The following is a 25,536-nucleotide window of genomic DNA, read 5'->3' as shown; positions in this document are numbered from 1 at the left end:
CACAATATCCCCTTGAAGCCTGTGCTCCCCACCCTACTTGCCTTGTTTTGTATTGTCAGCAAGATGGAATGAATAGCTTTCCATGTGTATAATGATTTTGTGAGGATTCTGCAAATGGCAGAGGGAGTTGAGGAGACTATTTCTCACAAAGAAATGCTGCAGTTCCTGCCTTCCAGGATGATCACAGCTTTGTCAAAGTACGTCTCTATGGAAATAATATGGTATAGCACACAGAGGGGAATTATCCCACAGGCCCTGACCAATATTTACCCACCTGAATGATTGAAAAGCAGAACAAAAACACAGTGCTGGTAATACTCAATTGGTTGGGAGAGGGGGAGAGAGAGAGAGAGACTGTCCAGCACAGAACAGGCCCTTCGGCCGACAATGTTGTGCTGACATAGCTATTCCCTCCTGCCTACAGAATGACCATATCCCTCCATTTTCCTCTCATTCATGTGCCCATCCAAACCTTCTTGAAAGCCCCCAATGAGTTTGACTCCACCACCCTATCAGGCAACGCATTCCAGGCATCTACCACTCTCTCAGTAAAAAACATAACCCTCACGTCTGTTCTGAACCTACCCACTCTCACCTTAAATGCATGCATGACCTCTAGTATTGGATCGCTCAATAATCGGAAAAAGATATTGCTTGTCCACCCTATCTACGCCCTTCATAATTTTACACACCTCCAACAGATCACCCCTCAGCCAGCGCCGCTCCAAAGAGCCCAAGTTTATCCAGCCTCTCCTGATAGCACATGCCCTCTAATCCAGGTAGCATCCTAGTAAACCTCTGCAGCCTCTCTTATGCCTCAACATCCTTCCTATAGTGAGGTGACCAAAACTGCATGCAATACTCCAAATGTGGCCTAACCACAGTTCTATAGAACTGCATCATAACTTCTTGACTCCTATACCCAATACCTCGATTAATAAATGCAAGCATTCCATAAGCCTTCTTAACCACCTTGTCTACCAGTGTAGCCACTTTCAATGAGTCATGCACTTGCACCCCAGGTCTCTCTGCTCTTCAACATTGTTAAGGGTGTGCCCTTAAGAGTGTACTCTCTCTTGACATTACCAAGGTGCAACATCTCACATTTATCCCGGTTAAACTCCACCTGCCATTTCTCTGCCCACGTCTGCAGCTGATCTGTATCACCATGTATCCGTCGCCAGTCTTCCACACTGTTCACCACTCCACCAATCTTGGTGATGTCTGCAACCTTCCTAACCCACCCACCAACATACTCATCCAGGCCATTTATGTACATCACAGAGAGAGAAACTCCGTTAAAGTTTCAGATAAATGACTCCTTTCCTCGTCAGACAGGCCGCCAAGCCTTTCCAGAGCGCCGTGTTCCCACTTCGGCCCTCCTGGTCTGTGGAAGCTGGCTGCACAACCCAGACGGCGCCCGGGGCGGGCATTTCGTCGGTCGGCGCTATACCAACGCAGACCGTTCCCGGAAGCGACGGTGCCGCGGCGTACCGGAAGTAGACGTGGCAGATGGAGCAGCCGCCGAGTGCAGTGGAGGCGGCCCGGGGTGTCGGGCTGCAGGGCGCCCGGTCGCCGACTCGGCTCTTGAGTTAAGTGCCAGCGCCGCTGGGCGACGGCTGCGAGGATGCTGCGTGAGCGGCTGCGGCCCGGCTCGGGTTCGGGCTGCGGCTCCGGGCTGGGGCTGCTGCCCCTACTGCTGCTGCTGGCCGGCGCCGTGGTCAGGCTGACCCGCAGCAGGACCGTGGCCGTGCTGAGCGATGATGTCCCCTTCAGGATAACGTGGCCCGGGCCCGAGTTCACGCTGGTCAGTATGTCCTGCTCACGCTTACCCCGACGGTGCAGCAATGAGAGAGACCTGTTCAAACGCCTTGTTCAGCAATTTTTTTTCAATATCAAGTTATTTTTGGGCTTGACTGACTCCAGCATACAACTGAGTTGTGAAAGAGCCACACTTACCCATGTCCGGAAGCCGGGACTCCCTGTCAGGAGGGATTCCTCTAGCGGTCAGTGGAGTGAGTGGTGAAGTGGGTCGGAAGGTCATGTGGTTCCCAGGGAGTCCAGCCAGCCAGAGTTGGCAACTAATGCTACATGGCAGATTAGTGGTGGAATGACTGTGGGCACCGATTGTAATTTAAGTTCTGTTCGGTCACTGCATGAATAAGCACAACGTACATGAAATAGATTTAACGGGAATGTTTTCTCCGAAGTGTCGTAGTCATTATTGCACGATCTGCCATGGAACTCTTATCAGCCAGTGTTATATTTTCATTATTTATAACATTGTGGTATATTGCTGTGAAATTAATATCCCAAGGTGGAATTCATTAGTTACCTTAATAGAAATATACATTCCTGAAAATGAATAATTCCAGAATGATACTCAAGACAGTTGTATGGTTAGTTTTATTGTGCTAGCCATGTATATATCTCTGTATATTGCAGACTGCTTTCATATTAGCATGTGGTAATGAAAAGTAAATTTTTTGCTGTGTTTGAGGAAGATAGTTATACTCATTTTACTCTGTGACTTTTAATTTTATCATTTCATTTCAGCCAACAACTGGTGGCCTGTATAAACCTGATGATTTTATAATTATCACTACAGCTCACAATGAAAGATACAAATGTATGTTACCATCAATTGGTAATGGAGATCAGGTAAGCCCTGGATTTATAGTGTTTTATTACAATTGCTGTTTGTTGTAGCTTTGTGATGTGTTACATGAATACTGTGAAATGCATTCATTTAAATTGCAAATGATGACTAAAAATAGATTTAAATGTGTCTTTCTGTTTGTGTATGTTTATGCAGAACACTGATTTCTAGTTAAAAGACGCAGTGTCAAAGTGCTATTGTGTGAAGAACAATCACTAGGTTTAAGAGACATTTAGACAGACACTTAAATAGGCAAAGCATAGAAGGGTACAGAATTCATGCAGGCAGATGGGTGAAAAGATCAGCATGGATGTCGAGGCTGTACAACTCTTACTTCATAACTATGTAGAATGTTGGGCAACGGCTCTTAATCTGTGAAGGATGATGTACATCATAAATATTTTTTGTTCATTGTTAATGCATGAAGACATTTGTGTTTTAACCATATTAACAGTCATCTGTAATTTTACCATTGTAGTTTAACCCTAATGCCCACTTGAAAAATGATGGGTTTGATCTCCAGTTAGTGTTAGGCAATTTTATCTCAGCAAGTGTAGCCAGACTAATTCCAGAAATGACTCTTCTCAACTATGAACCAGCTGATTTTGGGCCTGCCTTGTTTTCATCTATATGTTGCTTTTGCTTCCACATATACTATTACACCATTTGTGCTGCCTTATGGTCATATGGTCAAGGATGAGCTGCAGTCCCCTCCAGTTGTATCGGGAAAACAAACTACAATTTGGCTTCTGCGATTACAAACTTCATACCCATACTATCAATTCCATTCTCCACCACCACCACCACCCCCCCCCCCCCCTTACTGACTTACTGGCCATATTTTACTTTGTGGTTCAACTAAACTCTTCACTATATCCTATTTAATCCCAAAATGAATTTCCAATCTGTATAAATTATACTAAAAAGACCACTTAATTTCACCTTTGTAATATTGCTAGCGTTCACCCCACCTCAGGTAATCTATGCCAATCTTCAACCATTGCTATGTTACCTCCAGGTTTTGATTATTCCAGTGCTATCCTAGTAAACCTTCCATCCTCTGTGTGTGAACTATTCTCTCCAGCGTCATCAACAGCCATCACTTCTGTCTCCTTTTAGACCCTTCAAAATTCACTGCTGTTATTTGCCTATATTGTTAAAGGTCCCTGAAGCCTGATGAGCTTTAATTGCTTGGTTTATATCTTCAGAACAGTAACAACTTAGTTACTAAACTTCATATTAGCAGTTGCATATCTGCAGTTGTAAGATGTAACTATGTGTTTAATATTACTGCTGACTATTGAATATGCCAAAGAATATATAAATAAAGTAGAAAGATAATTTCATTTAATCTGCTGGGTTTTTGCTGTAGTGTAACAGGTTTGGTAGTGAGTCAATGGAAAATAAATCCTACACCTAATGTTTTCTAACTGAAAATGCAGTTTTTTCATATGCTAAAGCATGCTTTTTTATATGGTGCTGATTAATTAAGTTTTTGCACAGTATTTTTCTAGAAATAATAAGGACATGTATCTACTTAAATGCAGTTGCCTGTTTTCATTACTTAATTTCCACAGAAATAATGCAACAAAAGATCTTCTAAAATGTCTAATACATGTAACTGCTTTTGCTTCATCTTGGGGAAGTAATTGTTGAATGATAAGGTGAACCTGCACCTAGAACAATACAGCACAGGAACAGGCCCTTCAGCTCATGATTCAAACTGCTCGATTTTATTACTGTAATATTGTAATCTAACACATCATTCTGCTGACTTTAGTTAGAAGTCAGTTTATATTATTTTTAACAACTGACCACAGTAGAGTGAGTACCAAATCTAAAACTAATGCTTTACTTGATAGATAATTGTTCTTCTTTGTATTTAGGATGAAGATAATGATTACAAAGGTCATGGGCCTGGTGAACTATTGGAACCACTCCTTAAGCAGAGCAGTTGCTCTTACAGGGTAAAATTGGTTGTAATTAATTAATAGAATATATTTGGAACAATGGAAAATTATTTTCCTGGTGTATATACATGCTTTCCCAGTATATTTTTCTCCCTTTGTTATGTTGATAAGTTGTGGTGACTTTTTTTGATACTCACAAGGTGGTATTATTAAGAATCTGTGAATATTTTCCCACATTGATCAATCATTTGTAAACCTACTGGCATTTTGTATTTCATCTGTGCTTTATCTCATCAGTCTTCTTTCTAGATGTTGATTTTGTACTCATGGAATATACTTGAAACGAAAGCATGAAGTAATGATATTAATTTAGTTACATTTCATGGTTCATCTAAAATGCAGATTTGTTTGTTCTGTGATGGATTATAATGAAACGTCCAAAGATGATTGACCCAAATCCCTTTTGGTCCATGACATATGGTATAATTTCTTGAGCATATATCTTTGATTGGTGGCCCTTTCTTAGCATCTTTAAATACACCTCAATGGTTGGCATGTTCTCAATGGGCCAAAGGGTCTGCTTCCATGTTGCATGGCTCTATGACTGTGACCTTCACCGGCTTTCCTATTATTACAATTTTTTTAACATGACTCGCAGAAACTTAGTGGTCACTTTGGAGCTGTCGGAGAATGCTATAGATCAGAAAAAGATACTGGGCAATTAGAAAAAAGTTTTCACTTAACACACTTGCAGCATTTCATTTGTTTCCTACCAATCAATGAAGTGTGTTCACTTGGGTGAATTTTAATTGTGTGTCATGACAGCTGGTCAACTATTGATTTACTGTTAATAAAATAATTTTTTTTTCTAATGCTATATTTCAATGATGCATTTATCTACTGCCTCCCAAAGTTAGGGAAAATGTTGTTGAGGGCAGATGTTGTAATCATCACTTATGTATGCTGGATAACTTTTACTCCCTTTTGCTTTTGAAGTTCCGAATATTATAATCAGTTGTACATAATTATGTTACACTTCCTAAATGATCACAATCTTTTTATATTTTTGATATTTTATCTTTTCTACAATAATTGGTATTTTATTTGTATATACATATTTTATATTTGTGCCTTTGACCCATTTGTGTATATGCAAGTGTTCCTAATTGAACATTTCTATAGCAGACTTTTTTTGTATGCTGCAGATTGAATCTTACTGGACTTATGAAGTTTGTCATGGAAAACATATTCGCCAATATCATGAGGAAAAAGAAACTGGACAGGTACAGTGGTTGATTGTATTAGTCAGTAGTTTTGCCAACTGTTAAATGTTTAATATGCTAACTTTTTTGCATTTTCTCATTTAGCAGAAAGTCAATATCCAAGAGTATTATCTTGGTACCATGACTACACCAACTGATTCTGAGGCCAAAGGTAATAACATCTACTGGAATTTTCATTTATGCAACATGGTATGTTCTTGTTTTAGGATGCTGTTTGAAAACTTGTGGGGGGGAAAGTTAACGAGTTGATGAGGATTGAATTAAAATCTGTATGAAAGAACAATAATTTAAAAAAAATAATTGTTTCAAACATAACCATTTCAAGTAATGAGTGCAACCAAAAACATTATTGTTTGTTCACTTCTGTTCTACATTTCTCAATTCATATTTACTTTACATGATACACTTTATAAGAGGGAAAAACCAAATGCTTTTTCAAAGGTTGATTTCAAGGGGTGTATAATAGGAGAAAAGAGGGGTGGAATATTTCATGGAATAAATTCCATAGTCTAGCTTCTAGGCAACTAAAGTTAAACTGTGAGATGAAAAAGTGGGATTCCATGGCCAGAGTTGAAGCAAAGTATAATTCTTGAAGGTTTGTGGGAGATTATAAAGCTGGGTCAAGACATGCCATGAAGTTGAATGCCAATGCTTAAGAATGGGGGGTGGGGAGAGAGAGGAGGAAGAAATATTTAATTTGTAATTATGAATCCATATGCCTAAACTCTAGTTTAATCCCATGCGATATGAACATTTTTAATTTGGTGCATTTTTTGCATTTACGTTTGTTGCAGTTTTTATGGTATGTATTTTAAATATGCTTGAGGTGTTGTAGAAAAGGAAGTATGCTTTAGATCAATAGAAACTGGAACATAAGTAGATCTTCATATAAACAGTAATTAAAAATATCATTGATCTTAGTCCTGTTCCAGAACAGTATGAAGATACTTGCTTTAGATCTGAAAGAGATGTGTCTCTGCAGTAACCTTTCAATCTGAGCTAATGTTAAATCTTTCACTGACTAACTGACAGCAGAACAAATGCTCATTATCTTGCGAATTATATCAGCATGTGTAAAAACATAAGTTAAAAAGCTGGAGGAAAATGTGTAGTGTCCCTGAGAACTGTCCTCAAAATAACAGTAGTTATTTATTCATATGGTAACTTCTACTCATCGTTAGTGTGTTAGTTTCTGTGGTTAGGTACTTAACTCTCCTAAGGTTTCATCAGTTCTGAGTGAAATTATGTATGAATAATTGATGAATACTCACACATACTGGGGTTTCCATATTCATCTAGATCCCGCTGCAATGCAGCCAGATGAATCCGAAACTGAAACGGAGAAATTTAAAGTAAGTAAAATACTATCCTTTTTGTAGCTCTTTTTCCCACTATGACATATTTATTACTACGGTACAAAGTTCTGATGGCTAAAGAATGTTTTGTACGTTCTTTTCAAGTCTTTAGAGTGCTTCAAAGAATTTTTGGCAGAGCTTTTTTTTCCAAATGAAATTGGCCACCTGAAAATAAGATGTATATTTTGGACATTATTAATAATTTTAGTAAACATTCTCCTTCATGTCTCTTTGCCCACTTCCAACAGCTCTATTATCATTATTAATACTGTGTGTAGGTCTTAGTTAGCTGAAATCTTGCCAGTATTTGACATTATTCATAAATGTTTGAGGTGTTAAGTAACATTGAATCATTTATGAAGCCTTCTGATGCTAATTTGGACACAAATAATGTATTACCTCCCTCTGTTAGAAACCCTGGTTTTAAAATGTCATTATATAGTATATAAAATTATGACAGGCATAGACAGGGTAGATAGTTAGTCTATTTCCCCCAGGTTGGAAAGGTCAAATACTAGAAGGCATAGGTTTAAGGTGAGAAGGGGAAGGTTTGAAGGAGATGTGCGAGGAAAGTTTCGTTTTACACGGAGTAGAAGGTGCTTGAAACGTGCTGCCAGTAGGGTGATGGAAGCAGAGGCAATAGCAACCTGCAAGACACATCTATACAGACATGTGAACAAGCAAGGAATGGAGGAATACAGACCACTTGCAGGCTGATGGAATTAGTTTAGATTGGAATTGTGGTTGGTGCAGACATGGTGGGCCCAAGGACCTGTGCTGTACTTGTTTCATGTTATGGTAAATCATTGCTATGGCCCATGGCATGGGAACAACAGAGGGTCTACGTCTGCACAGATTCTGTTTTTTTTTCATGGCTTTGTAGGAGTTTTTTTAGGTTGCAGTTTAGCAACCAACAGTTATTAACACACTCAGGAAATGTAAAAGCTTTTGAGGAAGTAAATGCTTCCTCGCGGGGCATTTACTATCAGTTATTCTGGCTGCCGTTTATTATATGTACAATCCTGTGCATTTGTTTTAAACCCACAATTCATAAGCACCCTTCATTGCAGTTTTCCAAATAAATGCAAGGGTCAGAGTAATGTTTGTACAAGAACAATCTAATTTTATGAATCCAAATTTACTAAATACAAGTGAAGACCAGTTAAGGTTGAATAAAATAAGTACTGACCAAATGTTTTAAAAAAAATACAAGTTGCTGGAGGAATTCAGCGGATCAGGCAGTATCTGAAGCAGGAAATGGGCAGTCGATGCTTTGGATTGAGACCCTTCATTTGGAATGCTTCAGATTGCAGCATCTGCAGTCTCGTGTCTCCAGTAACCAAATGTAGACAGTTTTGCTATGAAATCAAATGCACACTGGAATAAAGGAGGATTCATTCTGAATGCACAAGTTTTCACAGCTGCTGTGAAAATTCACTTGTCTAGATTCACAGATTCTAGTCTCTCAATCTGTTACCTGATGTAGAGGCAATATTTCAGAAACAACAATCAAGAATGTGCCTCTACAAGATGTTGCTAATCAGCCTGATAATTCACCCTTGTGAATTGTTCTGAATAAGCTAATGAATATCACACCCTGGAAAATGCCCTTGATGACTAATGTTGGGTTGTTATTTATTTCTATAAAGGCAAGAATTTCAATTATGCACACAAAATATAAACCACTGAATATCACTGGAACTTTCCTACCTTTTGTGTCTTTTGTCAGCTTCATCAGAGTCTAAGAAATGGATCTAGAAGAATTTGAAAAATGTTGTTTCTTGTGAACAGCAATTCTGTAAGAACCAAGGCAGTGTATCTTAACTGTCTTACTAAATAATGCCATTTGAAACTCTATAATTACCGGTATTGAATAAATGATTGGTATTAACACGATAAAATAAAACCTGAGCACTGTTGTTAGCATTCATGCTGGTGTTGTGATCATCGAAGGTGGTGTTTGATTAAATACTTGGCCTGGTTTTAGCACAATTTTGAATGTCAAAAGCCATCTAGATTTAAATGGCGTCCCTGTTGTTATGGAAATTCCAGTGTCTTGGAACTGCTTCATCAGTTTTTCAGCAAATAATTGGAATTGTTCATACTTATTGTTCAATGCACTTTGTACTAACTCAATGTAACTGCACTGTGTAATGAATTGACCTGTATGATCGGTTTGTAAGACAAGCTTTTCACTATACCTCGGTACAAGTGACAATAATAAACCAATACTTAAACTCTCCCATTTTAAATTCATCTGTATTCCCATTTTCTATATTGTTGACATTGTTTAATTCAAATTATTGTATGATTCAAAATAATTTCTTAAAACTGAATTAAGCAATGTAAATAGCCTAAAAATGTGGAAATTGTATACTTACACACCATATTATCAGATGATTGACAATGAGCAGCATGGCATAATAATGAATACAAATCTTTTGTTTTCACTTTTAAACAATAGATCATATAATGAGTCTCTTTTCAGATCAGTTTTTAACGTTTTCTGAATTCAAACCTGAGTTATTTTATCCAGTGGAATGTCATGTATTAATTTCACATGTATGTGATTCCATATTGTGTTCTTTCTTGAATGATTCCCCTTATTACGGACAACTAAATAAATTTTGTCCAGAGTTGTTGAAAGGGATATGCTAAAGTAACAATTATTTTGTTTCAAGGTTCACACCAAAAACATAGAAGGACAGATCACTCCTTATTACCCAGTCATAATGGGAAATGGTACACCTTGCAGCTTAAAACAGAACAAACCAAGAGTAACCACTGTCATGTATGTCTGCCACCCTGAAGCCAAACATGAGATCCTCTCCGTTGCTGAAGTCACTACCTGTGAATATGAATTAGTTATATTGACACCACTATTGTGCAGCCATCCTAAATACAGGTAAAACATTTAAATGTGTTCTTTAGCCTTGAAAACTTGTGTGCATAATGAAACTGGTACATTTTATAATGTTCTGTTGGTTTTGTCTATTCTAAGAACAGTTTTGTAACAATACTTTTAATATGATACCATATGGGAGCATTAATTTTGTTTTTATTTTACATAGATTTAAAACCTCCCCAGTTAATGACATATTTTGCCAGTCGGTACATGGCTCACCATTAAGGCCTCAAAGCCTTGAAGAGTTAGAAAAACAGCAAGAAGAAATGATGAAACCACCTTTTAATAACCAAAGAATCCAAGAGGTAACTACTTACAACGGATCGATCTTCACATAACTTTAGAAATAGCAAAGGAAACCTTTCATGGAGTTCCTGGCTGCTTTGCATATTACTCGTATATATTTGGAAAATTTGTACCAAAGCAACGGGAGGTCATTCAGCCCATCGGCTCCATACCAGCTTCAGGCCATTAGTCCCATTTGCCTTCTCCTGACTTATCTCTGCAATTTACTCTCTCTCACATGCCATACAATTCCCCTTCAACTCATTTTGCTACTGACCTACACTAAAGAGTAATTTGCAGAAGTGAATTAACTTGGCTAAGTAACAGCCAGAGGAAATGCATGCAGCGACAGAGAGAGCATGGAAACGCCACACAGCCAGTTTCCTGAGGTCAGGGTTGAACCTGGGTCTCTGGAGCTGAGCAGCAGCAGCACTATCAGCTACACCACCCTGCTGCCCAGTTTGTATCTTGGTATCTGATTTTAAAATCAAGCCCATAAAATTTGGGGAAATGATCAGTGTGAGTTAATTGGTGCTTTGCTGGGTTTTTGTTACCTTTTTCCTTTAGTCCATTCTAGCAACTATTTGCTTAGTTGAAAGCTGGCATTTTTTTTATTCCATGAAACCAGCTAGGAAAAACAAATGTACCCACTGTTGCAATTATATCTTGCTGTGTTGTACAAAATTTTGGTTTAAGTAATTATTAATAATATATTATTCTTAATTTTAGTAACAATCTTGCTTTGGGAGGATCATAAGACCTAAGAGCAGATCGCCTGCTCCGTCATTCGATCATGGCTCATTTTATTAATCCCTCTCAACCCCATTCTGCTGCCTTCTCCCCATGACCTTTGATAGGTTCTTGATTAGTAGGGGTGTCAATGTCCCCTTTAAATATACCCAATGACTAGGCCTCTACAGCCATCTGTGGCAACGAATTCCACAGATTCACCACCCTCTGGCTAAAGAAATTCCTCCTCTGTTCTAAAGGGATGTCCTTTTATTCTGAGGCTGTGTCCTCTGGTCCTAAATTCTCCCACTACTGGAAACATCCTCTCCACATCCACTCTATCCAAGCATTTCAATATTCAGCGTGTAAACATCTAGGATCTAACATCAAAGTGAAGAGTGAAATGTTATTTTGGTCTTCGTCTCTTATAGTTGTCCACGTAACTTTCATTTTTCTCCATTTTGGAAAAATCATTTTCAATTTCAAGTGCTCCTTCTCTGATACTGCTTAATTTCAAGGATTTCAAAATGAACCTGCTGCTTCATGTTTCAGCATGAAACAGTCAAATGTAAATGTGGCAGAACCTGTGTTTTACTTCTCCCTTTCACTTCTTGGCTGTCATTAATACAGTGTCTAATAAGATTTGTAGTTTATTTTTACTGGATGTTTTAAAACTCTCAGACATTAAGATTTAATTGTACACCAAGGCTCTGTTCACAGAACAGGGATATCGTTCTTGTTTATTAATCAAATTGGACTTCTGTAATCTGTTTTATATTTCCTAATAACCTTTCCAGAAATTGTGTTAGACTTATAATTTGTTTGCATAGAGACTTTAAATGCTCAATCCATGTAACTTCAAAATGAGTAGCAGACTTTCTTTAATTTCAATGCTTAACTTGAGAGGTAACCAAGCTTTTTTTTTGTTTTGAAATGTTGCTCGTGCATTTAAATTAATGTCATTTTAACTTTTTTTTCCATTTTGGATTGATTGATAGGAGATAGATGCAACATCCACAAAAGATGATAAGTTTGCAACCCACAAATCTATCAGCATTGGTGGACAACAGCCAGTTGCTGTAGGAACCATTCACATCTCCAAACTGACCGATGAACAGCTCATTCAGGAATTTCTAAGTGGCTCCTATTGTTTCCATGGGGTAAGATTCTAGCCTTTCCCTGTTATTTTTTGTAAAAATATTGATATTTAAATGAAAGATTACACCATCTGTTTCCAGGAGTTTAAAATAAATAGTGTTGGTAATACTCAGCTGGTCAGGGCAGCAACTCTTTGGGAGGCAGTGGGTGATTGAGTTAATATTGCAGGCTAGCGTGCTTCCATCAGAAATGCTATTAAACAAGAAATATGTTGATGGTGCAAATGTTCACAAACTTTTAATTCCGTGAAAGAGTGTCTGCAGGATGGTGAAGCCATAAACCCCAGAAATGTTTCTCTTCTTGCAAACGGGAGAGAATTCAAGAGTGATGATACATTTGTATAAGGCTGCACTTAGGCCACTGAATTAGTCTCTCTCTTTTTCGGTGACCATGATGCCTTTTGTGAATCAAATCTTGCTATTTTCCTATTAGCAAATGCTGAGCATTGAGGTGTGAGTGTTTGCTAAATCATACCACACAATCATATTTATTTGATCTCGATACCAAAAAACTGATGTTCTCCAAGCCTGTGTGTGTATGTATGTATGTGTATATATATTGTGGAAGTGGCTTCCCACTCTGTCCACAAGTTTTTGTTGTTAAATGGTTTAAGATGCAGTGTGTTCTGTGTTGACTGCTGGCCCATGGTTGGTGCACAATAAAAGGAGGCCGTTGTTTGCTAGGAAAATGAAATGAGTCATAAAGGAGATCTCAAAAAAAAACAACCAATATTCCTTGGCAAAAGCTTTGTTCCTTTGCCAGAAGGGTATCTTGTGAGCTATCTGCTGATTTATGCTGTGATATGTCTGTTTCATACAATTTTTTTTGTCATTTTAGAAATGATCGAATAGACGGACTCTGACATTGCTCTAATATTTCTCTAATTCAGCTATCCTTTCTTGAAATGTTTTTTTTTGGCCACATTATTAAAGGTTGAAATGCACTAAAACTAAAAAAATTGCTTCATTCTGTTGCATTAACAGGGCGTAGGATGGTGGAAATATGAATTCTGCTATGGTAAACATGTGCAGCAGTATCACGAGGTATGTGTCGTGGGAACGACATCTTATTTCATTTTTAGTGTAAATGCAATTTTAAATTTTTAACATGTGTTTTGAGATTACACCTGACAAAAATCTTTCTTTTCAAACTGAAGCAGAGCCTTATAACTTGAATCGCTTTTTTAATGTGTTAAACATGGTGACCTGTATTGCCTATGAAGCAGTAACAACATTGCCCTCGCTTAAAATTTGCACAGTAATTCATGTTAAAGGATATTTGAATGTACATGTGGGTTTAAAATAATCAAAGTATGCATAAATTGTCATTTTATTACATTTTAGTACAATTTTAGAACATTGTGAAGATTGAAATCTCCCTTTGGTTTGTTTTCCTAAGACGGAATAACTGAGCCAATCACACTCAGAAGATTGCAAGATCAATCTACGTTTAGTTAACAAATCTTATCCCAGTCAGTTGGTGTAACAACACATTTTGGTACTTGCCTAAAATTGTGACAAAATATTATCATAGTAGTCCAGAAGGATCACTGTTATACATTTAAACCCGTGCTATGCCAGAAAGCTGAAGTATTCAGTTCTGACACTTGGTGAAAAATGTACAAAAATATATTTAGAGGAACATTTGTCATTTTAGACACCAGTTTTGTTATCTGTTGCTCCCTAGTTATACAAAGTACAAGCAAGACACAGAATAAAGCACACTCCCCCCCACCCCATTATTTATTTTCCATTTCCTCCAATCTTGTCTTTGAGGGAGATTGCAACTTGTTGCCCAAATAAGGGCTGGAGCAAGAGCAGATTAAGAGAGATTCACTGAGTATCTTTGCAGCCAGGATACAGAAATTCCCATTTTATCCGTCAGGGCTGGATTTAAACCCAGGCCCCAAAAGTAAAACAAAAAAGGTGTCCGCCCCACTTTACCATCCAGTTTTTCCCTACTACTGATGGGCTCCTGTTTGATGAATATTGCCATACAATATTCAAGGGTGTCACTGAATAATTTACATTTGTTATCTGAAGGATAAAGGATCTGGAAAAAACATTATTGTGGTTGGAACCTGGAATAAAGAAGAGCACATCACATGGGCAGCAAAAAATTCAGCAAGGTCTTATCAATGGCGAGAAGATGGAACACAAAAAGTGAGGTACATGTGTAGCTTTGTAATACATGAAGACTCTGGCTTGGCTTTGAAGTATTGTGGACAACTCTGCATACCACATTTTGGGGTGAATCAATCACACTCATCAGTGGCTGTGGGTAGTGATGCTTCAGTCATAGAAAAGAAAAAGAAACAAATTGAAACAGAATGGTACCCCCACATCCATGGAATCCATGGGGAGGAACTAAAAAAGGTTATCAGTCCTTTGCAAACTACCTAGATGAAAGATGAGGTACTGTTCATTACTTAGGTTGGAAGAGATAGAGGACAGAGAGGTCAGAACACTTACAGGACAGAGAATTAATGACAGGAGAGTGGAAGCTTGGGTCACCTAATCATACTGAATAGAAGTGTCCTGCGAAGCAATCATCCAATCTGACTTGGATGAGGATGTGGAAGGGTGGGTTAGTATGTTTGCAGATGACGCAAAGGTTGGTGGTGTTGTGGATGGTGTAGAAGGTTGCTGTAGGTTACAACAGGAAATTGATAGGATGCAGAGTTGGGCTAAGAAGTGGCAGATGGAGTTCAACATGGAAAAAATGTGAAGTGATACACTTTAGAAGATTGAATTTGAAGGCAAAATACAAGGTTAATGGCAGGACTCTTAGCAGTGTGGAGGAACAGAGGGATCTTGGGGTCCACGTCCATAGCTCCCTCAAGGTTGCCGCGCAGGTTGATAGGGTTGTTAAGAAGGTGTGTGGTGTGTTGGGGTATTGAGTTCAAGAGCCGCCAGGTAATGTTGCAGCTCTATAAAACTCTGGTTAGACCACACTTGGAGTATTGTGTTCAATTCTGGTCATCTCATTATAGAAAGGATGTGGAAGCTTTAGGGAGGGTACAGAGGAGATTTACCAGGATGCTGTCTGGATTGGAGAGCATGTCTTATGAGGATAGATTGAGTGAGCTAGGGCTTTTCTCTTTGGAGCGGAGGAGGATGAGAGGTGACTTGATAGAGGTGTACAAAATGATAAGAGGCATAGACTTTTTCCCAAGGCGAAAATGGCTCACATGAGGGGACATAATTTTAAGGTGATTGGAGGAAGGTATGGGGGGGATGACAGGCAAGTTTTTTTACACAGAGTGGTGGGTGCGTGAAATCCACTGCCGGTAGAGGTGGTGGCGGCAGATACATTAGGGACATTTAAGAGATTCTTAGATAGCCACATGAATGATAGAAAAATGGAGGGCTATGTGGGAGGGAAGGGTTAGATAGTTCTCAGAGCAGGATAAAATGTCAGCTCAACATCATGGGCCGAAGGGCCAGTACTGTGCTGTAATGTTCTATGTTCTAATCCGTGTTTGGCTTCTCCAGGGAAGGTGGGACCACTGGAGCACTGATTTCTCCATGCACTGAAGCTACCTGAAATACAGAGTGCTTCTGGCATTTTCTGTTTTTGTTTTGGATTCCCAGCATTTGTGGTTTTCTGCTCCTATGTAGAATCTTTAGTGTAGAATCTTAGTGTAGCACTTCCAATATTTTTGTCACTTTTGTGTGGCCTGTGGTTCCTGATGATGGTTCCTGTGGCCCGTCATGTAGTACTGTGTAACAGTTTTCCAGGGTTATAAGCCATTTACAAATGAAAGTAAACTAGATAATTTTTGAATCATACTTTGCTGTCAATTTAATATTCTGTTTTAGTAAAACTTCATTAATCTGGCGGGTTTGGGACATTGGTGCCAGACTGGCAGATTTTTCTGACTAATGGAAATTATTCCAACTAATAGTCCAACACTCTTTTAATTCACTTTTTTTTAGTTGTTACACAGTGGTATAATAAATTTTTCAGTAAGTTCAAGGGAGTACAGGAACTGGGGCTCCAGCATGTTAGTGGGAGTGGTGTATTAAAGGGAGTGCAGGAACTGAGGCCCTCGTGTGTTAGTGGGAGTGTGGGAATCAGAACCCAGTGAGTCAGATGCCAAACCGTCAAGGTTTGCAAACAATTGGAAAGCAGATTATCAGGGTTCTACTGTAAGAAGATTATCATTTGAATCTCAGTTGAACATTCATGAGGTGATCTTATTGTGAAGTTTATACATTCTCTAATTTTTTTTGGAAACTGATTTTCTTATATGTACTTTATCACAGGTAATTTTAATTTTTTTCAGAGTTGTTTCACATTTCTATGGAAATGGAGATCTTTGCGATTTAACAGGAAAACCACGACAAGTGGTTGTAAAATTGAAGTAAGTTTAGTTCTAATGACTGCTGCATGCACTATCTTTAGTTCTAATAATTCAGTAGGTAATCTTCTGTATTTTCAAACTTAAGTTATGCACAATTTTGTTAATTTTCTGGGCTGGATTTATTTTGTAAATGTCAATCATACTTTGCTTTGTACATGTGTAACATGTAAATATACTTTTGTCACAGGTGTAAGGAATCAGAATCCCCACATGCAGTCACAATCTACATGCTTGAGCCACAAACCTGTCAGTACATTCTGGGGGTGAGTAAAAAGTGTTTGTAGTAGTATTTTTACAGTTGTATTTTGTGTGTATTTTACTATTTTGTTAGAAATAAAGCATAGTTAGATTTATATTTTTGGGCAGAAAATGTACCTTTTCTGTAAATGACTTCAGTGTTCATCCAATAAATCTTACACTGTTCAAAAGAAATGAAAGATTTGTATCTTGATGATGTATGTGTTTTGCTTTTTACTGAGCAAGGAATTTTTGGTAAAGTCAAACTGAGAAGAAGCATGAATGCAAGGTGTACTATGTTGGAAATGGACAAATCGAGAGTGCAATTCATAGCAAGGGTCCTTTCACAGCTAATCTGGGCAGCAATGTTACTACTATTAGAATATGATTATTAACATTGTAAATGCCATGTCTCCACTGCCTTAGGAGCCTTTAGGCAGTGAGTGAGCTGAGGTGTACAGCAGTGTCCCAGGTTCTAGTTGATTGGTATTGGAGGTGGGGTATTGATGTGGGCCATGGCAATGAACTCTGTGTATTGATGTGGGCCATGGCAATGAACTCTGTGCTATGTTCTAATTGCCTAATATCTACTTTATAGGTGGAATCACCGATAATTTGTAAAATTCTGGATACAGCTGATGAAAGTGGATTGTTTTCAGCACCCCACTAAATAAATGCGCAACTGGATTTCTGTTGGTGGAATAAAATTGACTGTTCTAAATAGTTGTGGACTGGACACGTGGTATCAAACTCTGTGATGAAGGTTTATTACATATCAGTTCCTTTTAGAAATGGACACCTGGAAATAAGTATTTGACAGACATCTGTGTATAAATAAAGAAACAGAGGAACCAATCTACAGTGATTGATTGTAAATACACTATAAAAAGACTGCATTGGAATACCTGTTGAATTTGTAAAATGTTTGAAATAATACTTGAAACTTGTACATCTGCTGTGCTAAATGTAATTTTACAAAGATGTAAATTTTAAATTTAAACTTTTTCCAGATCTTTACTTCAAGGGTCATCTTTGTGTTAAATTCTTTCAGTTACTTGCTACTTTGATACCTTTGGAAGTGTTTATTTACTGCACCACAACTATTTGATGCTCTAAATCTCTCCCATAAACATTTTAATGTTTATCATTTTCCATTCAATTTTTTAACACTTTGAAAAGTATTATGACCTCTGATTCTCCATACTTTAAATGTTGGTTATAAAAATGCACATAGTTTTCTTATGTCTGAATAAACATTCAAGTGCAAGTTGTGGAAAAGTGATTCACAGTGGGTAAATTCATTATCAAAGAAATAGTTCCAAATAGATTATAAGTTCTGTTCGTATGCACATCTGCAGGAATTAACTGCAGACCAGGAAGGTCCCAGATTCAATCCTCTTTCTGTCCTTAGATCACAGTAAGATACATCCACTAAACTCAAAATATTTGATTAGGTAGGGAACAATGGAGAAGCCTTTCCTCCACCTATCAGTTGTCAATATCCCTCCTAGAAATACACAGATGCATGCATATGACGAAGATATGATCTGGTGAGAAGGGGTTTTAGCTATGGTTATTAACTTTCAGAATAGATATGATGGGCAGGATGGATAATGTTTGGCATTGGTGGTTGGGGTAGTAGAAAGGTTGTCATGGCACATGCTGTCATTACAAACAACCTTTTCCATCAATGTCAGTAAAACAAAAGAGGTGGTCATTGACTTAAGGTGGGTGGACATGGTCCTGTCTACATCAACGGTGTTGAGGTTGAGAGCTTCAAGTTCCCCGGAGTGAACACCACCAATAGCCTGTCCTTGTCCGAACTTGAAGATGCCACAACCAAGAAAGCTCACCAGTGCCTCTACTTCCACAAGAGGCTAAAGAAATATGGCATGCTCACTAATTTTTATTGATACACCATAAAAAGCATCCTATCTGGATGCATCATGGCTTGGTATGGCAACTGCTTTGCCTGCGACTGCAAAGAACTACAGAGAGTTGTGGACACAGCTCAGCACATCACAGAAACCAGCCTCCCTTCCATGGACTTTGTCTACACTTCTCACTGCCTCAGTAAAGCAGCCAGCATAATCAAAGACCCCAGACATTCTCTCTTCTCCCCTCTCCCAGCAGCAAGAAATACAGAAGCCTGAAAGCACATACCACCAGGCTCAATGACAGCTTCTATCCTGCTGTTATAAGACTACTGAACGGTTCCTTAGTACAATAAAATGGACTCTTGACCTCACAATCTACCTCGTCATGACTTTGCACCTTATTGTCTACCTGCACTGCACTTTCTCTGTAACTGTTACAGTTTATTCTGCATTCTGTATTTTACCTTGTACTACCTCAATGCACTGTGTATGAATTGATGTGTATGAATTGATATGTATGAGCAGTATGCAAGACAAGTTTTTTTCACTGTACTTCAGTACATGTGACAATAATAAACCAATTCCAATTCTTTCTTGGCTGATCTGCTGAGCATTTCCAGCATTCTCCTTTTGGCATTAAACCTACACAACAGCTCTGATCTGTTTTTCATAGCTCTCTGTGTTCTTTTATCCCACTCTAATTATTCCTTGTTCCTCTACTAACCGGGCTGCTCTGTAAATAGTGTAATCACCTCGGCAACCCTGCCCTCACCCTATCAGAGGTAGTCCCTTCATCCCATCCATTCTTGCCACTCCATAACCCACTCTGCAACTTAAAACTAACTTGTTTTCTCATTTTCCCTGTTCTGATGAAGCATCTTAGACTTGAAACGTGAATTCTGTTTCTTTTTCCACATGTAGTCTAATCTGCTGTATATTTTGGAGACTCTCTTGTTATTTCACTCCATTTTGATGTTGTACTCTGGGTGCTGATGGCCACCTCATTGTTTCAGGGGTTGGCAAACTTAGGAGCTCATCTACAGAGTAGAAAACTGCAGCAAATGTTTAAATGGGAGGCTGGGCTGAAGGGATGGTGCACAATTGAGGAGGGAATCTGTCAGCAGCAAAAAGCATGAAGAGTGTCTCTGTTCATCTTGTTCCATAAAAGGTGAAATCCAAGAACTGCTAGTTCTGGCCATTTTGTGTTGGATAGCTATAACCCTGATTTACATAGAATAAAGAGACTTCTGTCTTTTTTCAGGTGGGTGAATTAAGCAACTATAACAAGGCTCATTCTAAATTACCTGTTAAATTCTAATTGTGTAATTTAACATTATGGTCAGAATGAGTCCTGCTGAGAATGTTTTAACATCTCAAATTGAATGCAGGGAACTTCATTCCAGGTCCGTTTAATTACTTGAAGTTAAAAAGCTATTAGAAATGGTGACCATTAAATTACCAGTTTGTCTTGAAAACTTTTTTTTTGCACTAACGTCCTTTAGGGAAGGAAATCTGCCATCCTTCCCTGCTCTGGCTAATGTGTGACTCTCTACCTACTAATGTACTTGACTTTATTATCTGAAATGGCCTAGTAAGAAATTCAGTTTGGGGAGCAATTGGGGATTGGCCATAAATACTTGTCTCACCAGTGACACCTGCATCCTGTGAATGAATAAATAATGCCACCTCATTTGTTCTATTTCACCAGAATTTCCTGTTTCAGTTTGAAGTGGATCAGCATTAACTTTTCCCAGCATTCTGTAACTTCTGTGAAGTAGTTTCTTTGGTTCATAGGCAGCTTAGCAAACAATACAAGTCCATGGAATCATACAGCACAGAAACAAGCCCTTTGACCCAACCTTTCCATACTGATATCAAATTGCCATCTATACTAATACTATTTACCTGCACTTGGCCCATAGCTAACTGTGCATTGGTGATTTAAGTGCTTGTCCACATACATATTAGTTAAACGTTGAGAGTACCTGTCGTCACCACCTTCTCAGGTAATGTCTTCCAGATTACAACCACCCTCTGGTTGAAAAAATTCGTCCTCATATCCCCCCTCTACATATCTTACCTTAAAACCTCTGCCCTATGGTCTCAGGCAGCTCTACTGTAGGGAAATGTTTCTAACTATCTACCCTTTCTATGCCTTCCATAATTTTTATTTACCTTTATCAAGTCCCTCCTCAGCCTCCACTGCTCCAACGAAAACAAACCCAGCCTATCCTTCTCTCCTCACAACTGAAGCATTCCATCCCAGGCAACAATCTCCTCTACACCCTCTTCAGTGCAATCACGTCCTTCCTTTAGCATGGTGACTAGAACTGCACTGAACATTCCAGCTGTGGCCTGACTAAAGTTTTAGAAAGTTGTACCAAGACCACTTTGCACTTAAATTCTTTGCCCAGCTAATGAAGGCAGGCATCCTGTATGTATGCCTTCTTTACCATCCTATCTTCAGTGCTGCCACCTTCAGGAGTCCTTGGACTTGTACACCAAGATCCATCCCAGGCAACATCCTGGTGAATCTACTCTGCAAAGAAGCAAAAAAAATTCTTAAGGAAATAATTGCACTCTACTAATCCTACTGATGCTTATTTTTTTCCTTTAACTGGCAAGAGTACCCTTCAGATTGATTTGACAAATTCATACAAATTAATAATTCTGGAATATATTGTATTCTAAAAAGAATCCAGAGTACATAAGTAAAAATAATGATGACCACAGTTCTTCAAAATGCTTCTGGAATTATGGAAAGTGGGCTGAACGCCACAAGTGAATTCTCACTGAGAGACGTGTTAGGCAGAGAAACCGAGAGGAAGTGGGGAAAAAATGGAAGACAACTGTCTCTTGGGCAGCCCTCTGAAGTTTAGGATGCCCTGTTGGACAGTGGAAGAGCCCAGAATAAAAAAAAATTGTCCTTTTGCTCTCAACTGCATGACTTAGGGGATCTGAAATAACGATAACTGGTGAAAACAATTTTGCACATGTAGCAGTCAACATACCTGGTTTCGGTGAACATTTTTAAGTGCAATAAGGTGAGAAAAAACTGCAAATAAAAATAACACAACTTCAGAGAAGTAAATTGACATGATGAGAACAGCGATGCAATTACCAGTCAGACTGTTTATTTGCCATAGCAGCCAATTTAAAATTGCACGGTTCGATTGAATTTTATGTCTTACAAACAACGTAGGTTTAAAAAATCGTTCCAACATTCCTGCATGGGGAGTAATTAAAATCAATTATATTTATTCAAAAATATTTGTGAAAATAATCTTGGCGGGAGATTACAACGTGCGCTTTGATAATTAGGCAAAACGGACACAGCTGCTGACATGCAACATATTTAGCACAGACACTATGGGTTGAATGGTCTCCTTCAAACGGACGGGATGGGTATTCGTTCGGCAGAGGTGTTCTCATGCTCCGGAACAAACTCTTGTATTTCTGCTGTATGGTAATACATGGCACCATGCGATTTGGCAAATGCACTAACAGCATTCATTGGTGGCGATCTGCTTGGGCTGCTTGATTTCCTGGAAGAACTACTGTTGTAAATGCTACAGTAAGGCTGAATCTTTGCGTTGATGGGGATTGGCTTATTTTGCGCACATTTCTGGTGCCCAACAGATACTTTGGGGTTTAATATACTACCACTCAAGTGACTGGGTCCATAAGACTGTGGTTTAGGAGACAGTATATAAACTGGATTTGTTTCATGATGAGATGATTTGTTTCTGTTCACATCCAGGCTCCCTTTACCTACTGCTCGTAACCAAGTCTTGTGCTTATAGCACCAGCAGCCGAGGGCCACACATTGCGTGCACCAGAGAATTCTCTTCCTGAGTCCGGCACTGCTGCGTGAGTATATAAATGGATTTAGTCCTGATTTAAATAATATTAATGTGAATCCAAAAAGCTTAAACTGATTTAAAATAAAACTACTCTGCGGTGTTGAGACATCTTGCAAGAAGGAGATTCCTAATGGCAAGCAGCAAACTATTACCGAGAATACAATGATAACACATGTGACTACAGCCTTTGAATCTTTTGTGCCTGAAAGGTTCACGGAGGACGCCAGTTGCAACCTGTTTTTAGAAGCCTGGACGTGAGTACGTCCTTGTGTGTAAGAGTGTCTTTGCATGTGATGGAGTTTATTATAATACTGATTTCGGTAAAGAGGTAGTTTAACAGTCTGCACACTGTTGGCACCTGTCCTCATGAGGGTGTTGGTCTTTAATGTATCAACAGTGACGATAGCACACTTCCTCACGTGTGCATTTCTCTTCAGGGCGAGAGCTATCACCACATAGGAGACCGATACAGTGCCCACGCAAAATGCAAAATCTGTAACATACAGATAGAGAATGATTCTACCATCTCTACTGGTGCATCCAAGGAGGGGCACACATACCCTGGAACTCTCAGGATATGTCCAGAAGGTAGCCAGGCTAGCGAGGGTGAAGCTCAGGGTCCATAGGCTGATGGTGAGGATAAGTGTAGAGAGAGAAGAAGCTGTTGCATTGGGTTGCTGACCTAGCACCATGCGCAAGCGATGGAGAGCTATTGTGGTCACAGATTTGAGGGACATTATTATCAGTCCAGCACTGGTGAGGTGAAAGGCGAAGCAGAAAGCCTCCGAGACGCTGCTGTCTGAATCGAAAAATAAAATGAAAGCGAACATGGGCGTTGTCACACAGCAAATGAACAGATCACAAAAGGACAGGTTCAGGATCATAAAGTCAAAGTTAGTGCGGAACTTTCTAAAGGCTGGATCGAAGAAGGACAAGAAGACGACCAGGTTGCCGTATGTCCCCAGGCAGAACGTAAGTAGCAGCAGGAGGGTACACGTGGTCAGAGTGGCCGTGCGGATCAGCTCCTGGAGATGCCCCGCCGTTTCGTTCTCAGTGACCCAGGCGGTCGAGCTGTTGGTGACATTTGGGAAGCTCTGGTCGGCTAAAGGCCGCCTCCTGTGTGTTAGGTTCATCGTTCAACTCGGACGCCCAGAGAACCCGTTTCTGCAACGCCAGTGGCTGGGTTACTGAACTGAAGCAAAAGACCGCAGACGGTGGGAATCTGAAACAGAAACAGTTCCGAGGAGGGGAGTCACTGATTCTGTCCGGGCAGAAAATAAACACCCCACCCCCGAACAAATTAGACCGAAGGGGCGGCGAACCCCTACGGAGAGGGAATTCCCCCCCGCCGCTCAGCCTCAGCTCCACCATCCAAATGACACCGATTCAACCTCGGATATTCGGAGGGGCCCCGAGCAGGACCTCGTTGGACCGGGACACGCACCGTTGAGCCGCCGCGGCCGCAGCGCCCGGCCTTACCTGCAGGAGCAGCCCCGAGGAGGGCGAGCGACGCATCAGTCCGGCCGCCACTCACTGCCGCTAACCCGGGCATCGCGCTGCCCGCCGCCGCCGCCGCTAGCTCCAGCGATCTACCGCCCGCCGGCGCCGCACCAGAAATCCCGGGAATGGGCGCCGATCCCACCAGGAACTCGAGGGGCAGAAGTTGAGCAAAGTTTAATTTCCAGGGGAGAAGCGGCCTCCTGGCCGCTCTCGGCAGCCCTCTCGCTGGTCTCCAAGAGCCCGGCTTTTACCGCCCGTCAGCTCTTCGTGCAGCCGGCGCACTGCGCCAAGGGCTGTCCTCGGTCCCGCTGCTGCGGAGCCGGAGAAGGTCCGGGCTCAGGACAGACCGGTTTCAGACTGAGCCGACTGGTGTCAGAATGCAGGAGGGACCAGTGTCAGAGTCTAAGTTCACTACACTATTACTTAGAATGGGCACGGTTGTCTTCTAAGGTTGGACATGCTAGGCTTGAATTCACTGGAGTTCAAAGTAAGAGCTGAATGAAACGTAAAAGACCCTGAGGGGACTTGAGATTGATGGGGAGGGGATGTTTCCTCTTGCATGACAACCTAGAACTAGATGTCACTGTTTAACAATAAGTGGTTGTACATTTAAGACAGAGGAGACGATTTTTTTTTCCTCTGAGGATTGGGTTCTTCCTCAAAGGTTGGTGAAAGCAAAGACTTCAAACGTTTAAGGCAGAAGTGGATAGGTTCTTGAAAGATTGCTGGGAGTAGGCAGGAATGTACAGTTGAAGTTACAGTCAGTTCAGTCCTGATCTTATTGAATGGTGGAACAGGCTCAAGGGAGCTGGTGGCCTTCTCCAGCTCCTACTTCAATATGCTCCTAGATATTGCTGTCATTATGACACAAGTCTAGGCTCATGCTTCAGAAGTAACACTGGCTAACTGTTTAAAACAGGACCCAAATGAGCAAATGCACTGGAAATTCTCATCTATTCTTGTATTCCAAACAGTATCTGGCACAATACAGGTTCACTATCTGCTTGAATGACTGAGCAGATGCAGGTTATATTTTTGAGATTTAGATGAAATGAGGTTAGAAACATTTCCGGATCGTGAGATGTCAAGATTGCAAACAGTCTAGTTCAAACTAGAAGTGCAAGGGATGGGCATGGCTAGTGGAATCATTGGCATTGCTTTCAGAGTTTGCAGTTGGTAACAGAGATGATGGCTTTGGTCTTCAACGATCATTTCAGGAAAAGGGGCTCATCTAAAGCTCATAACATTGTTGTAAGTCAAATGACTAATGTATAGAGTAGGAAAACATGACAAAGGACATGATTACTAACTACATTATGCATTAACAGCACACAGATGCATTACACATACAGTACAAATGAACTATTCAATATACATTATCTCCCAAGTTTCCTTCTCTGTGATTGACA

The 25,536-nt window shown here is 39.8% G+C and overlaps 2 protein-coding genes across 3 annotated transcripts; one reads left to right on the top strand and one right to left on the bottom strand.

Moving 5' to 3' along the window:
* The first annotated feature begins 1,484 nt into the window (after positions 1-1,484).
* erlec1 (endoplasmic reticulum lectin 1) lies at positions 1,485-18,165 on the top strand. 2 transcript variants are annotated; one of them, XM_052012908.1, is made up of 14 exons: positions 1,485-1,807; positions 2,557-2,661; positions 4,546-4,626; positions 5,775-5,852; positions 5,937-6,003; positions 7,152-7,204; positions 9,889-10,112; positions 10,279-10,417; positions 12,125-12,286; positions 13,268-13,327; positions 14,327-14,451; positions 16,573-16,650; positions 16,838-16,913; positions 17,486-18,165. In XM_052012908.1, the coding sequence occupies exons 1-14, from the start codon at positions 1,628-1,630 to the stop codon at positions 17,555-17,557; spliced, it is 1,500 nt and encodes a 499-aa protein (XP_051868868.1). In that variant the 5' UTR covers positions 1,485-1,627; the 3' UTR covers positions 17,558-18,165. The 2 variants fall into 2 exon arrangements, with proteins under 2 accessions (XP_051868868.1, XP_051868869.1); XM_052012909.1 differs by having other exon boundaries at positions 1,494-1,807; positions 5,940-6,003.
* Positions 18,166-22,152: 3,987 nt separating this feature from the next.
* On the bottom strand, positions 22,153-23,760 carry LOC127568000 (probable G-protein coupled receptor 75). The gene has a single exon (XM_052011245.1). The coding sequence runs from the start codon at positions 23,758-23,760 to the stop codon at positions 22,153-22,155; it is 1,608 nt and encodes a 535-aa protein (XP_051867205.1).
* Between the last annotated feature and the right edge of the window lie 1,776 nt (positions 23,761-25,536).

This window comes from Pristis pectinata, chromosome 3 (genome assembly GCF_009764475.1).
Source record: "Pristis pectinata isolate sPriPec2 chromosome 3, sPriPec2.1.pri, whole genome shotgun sequence".
Lineage (NCBI taxonomy): Eukaryota > Metazoa > Chordata > Chondrichthyes > Rhinopristiformes > Pristidae > Pristis > Pristis pectinata.
Note: the sequence above shows the minus strand (reverse complement) of the source record. Positions and strands in the feature narration are given on the sequence as shown.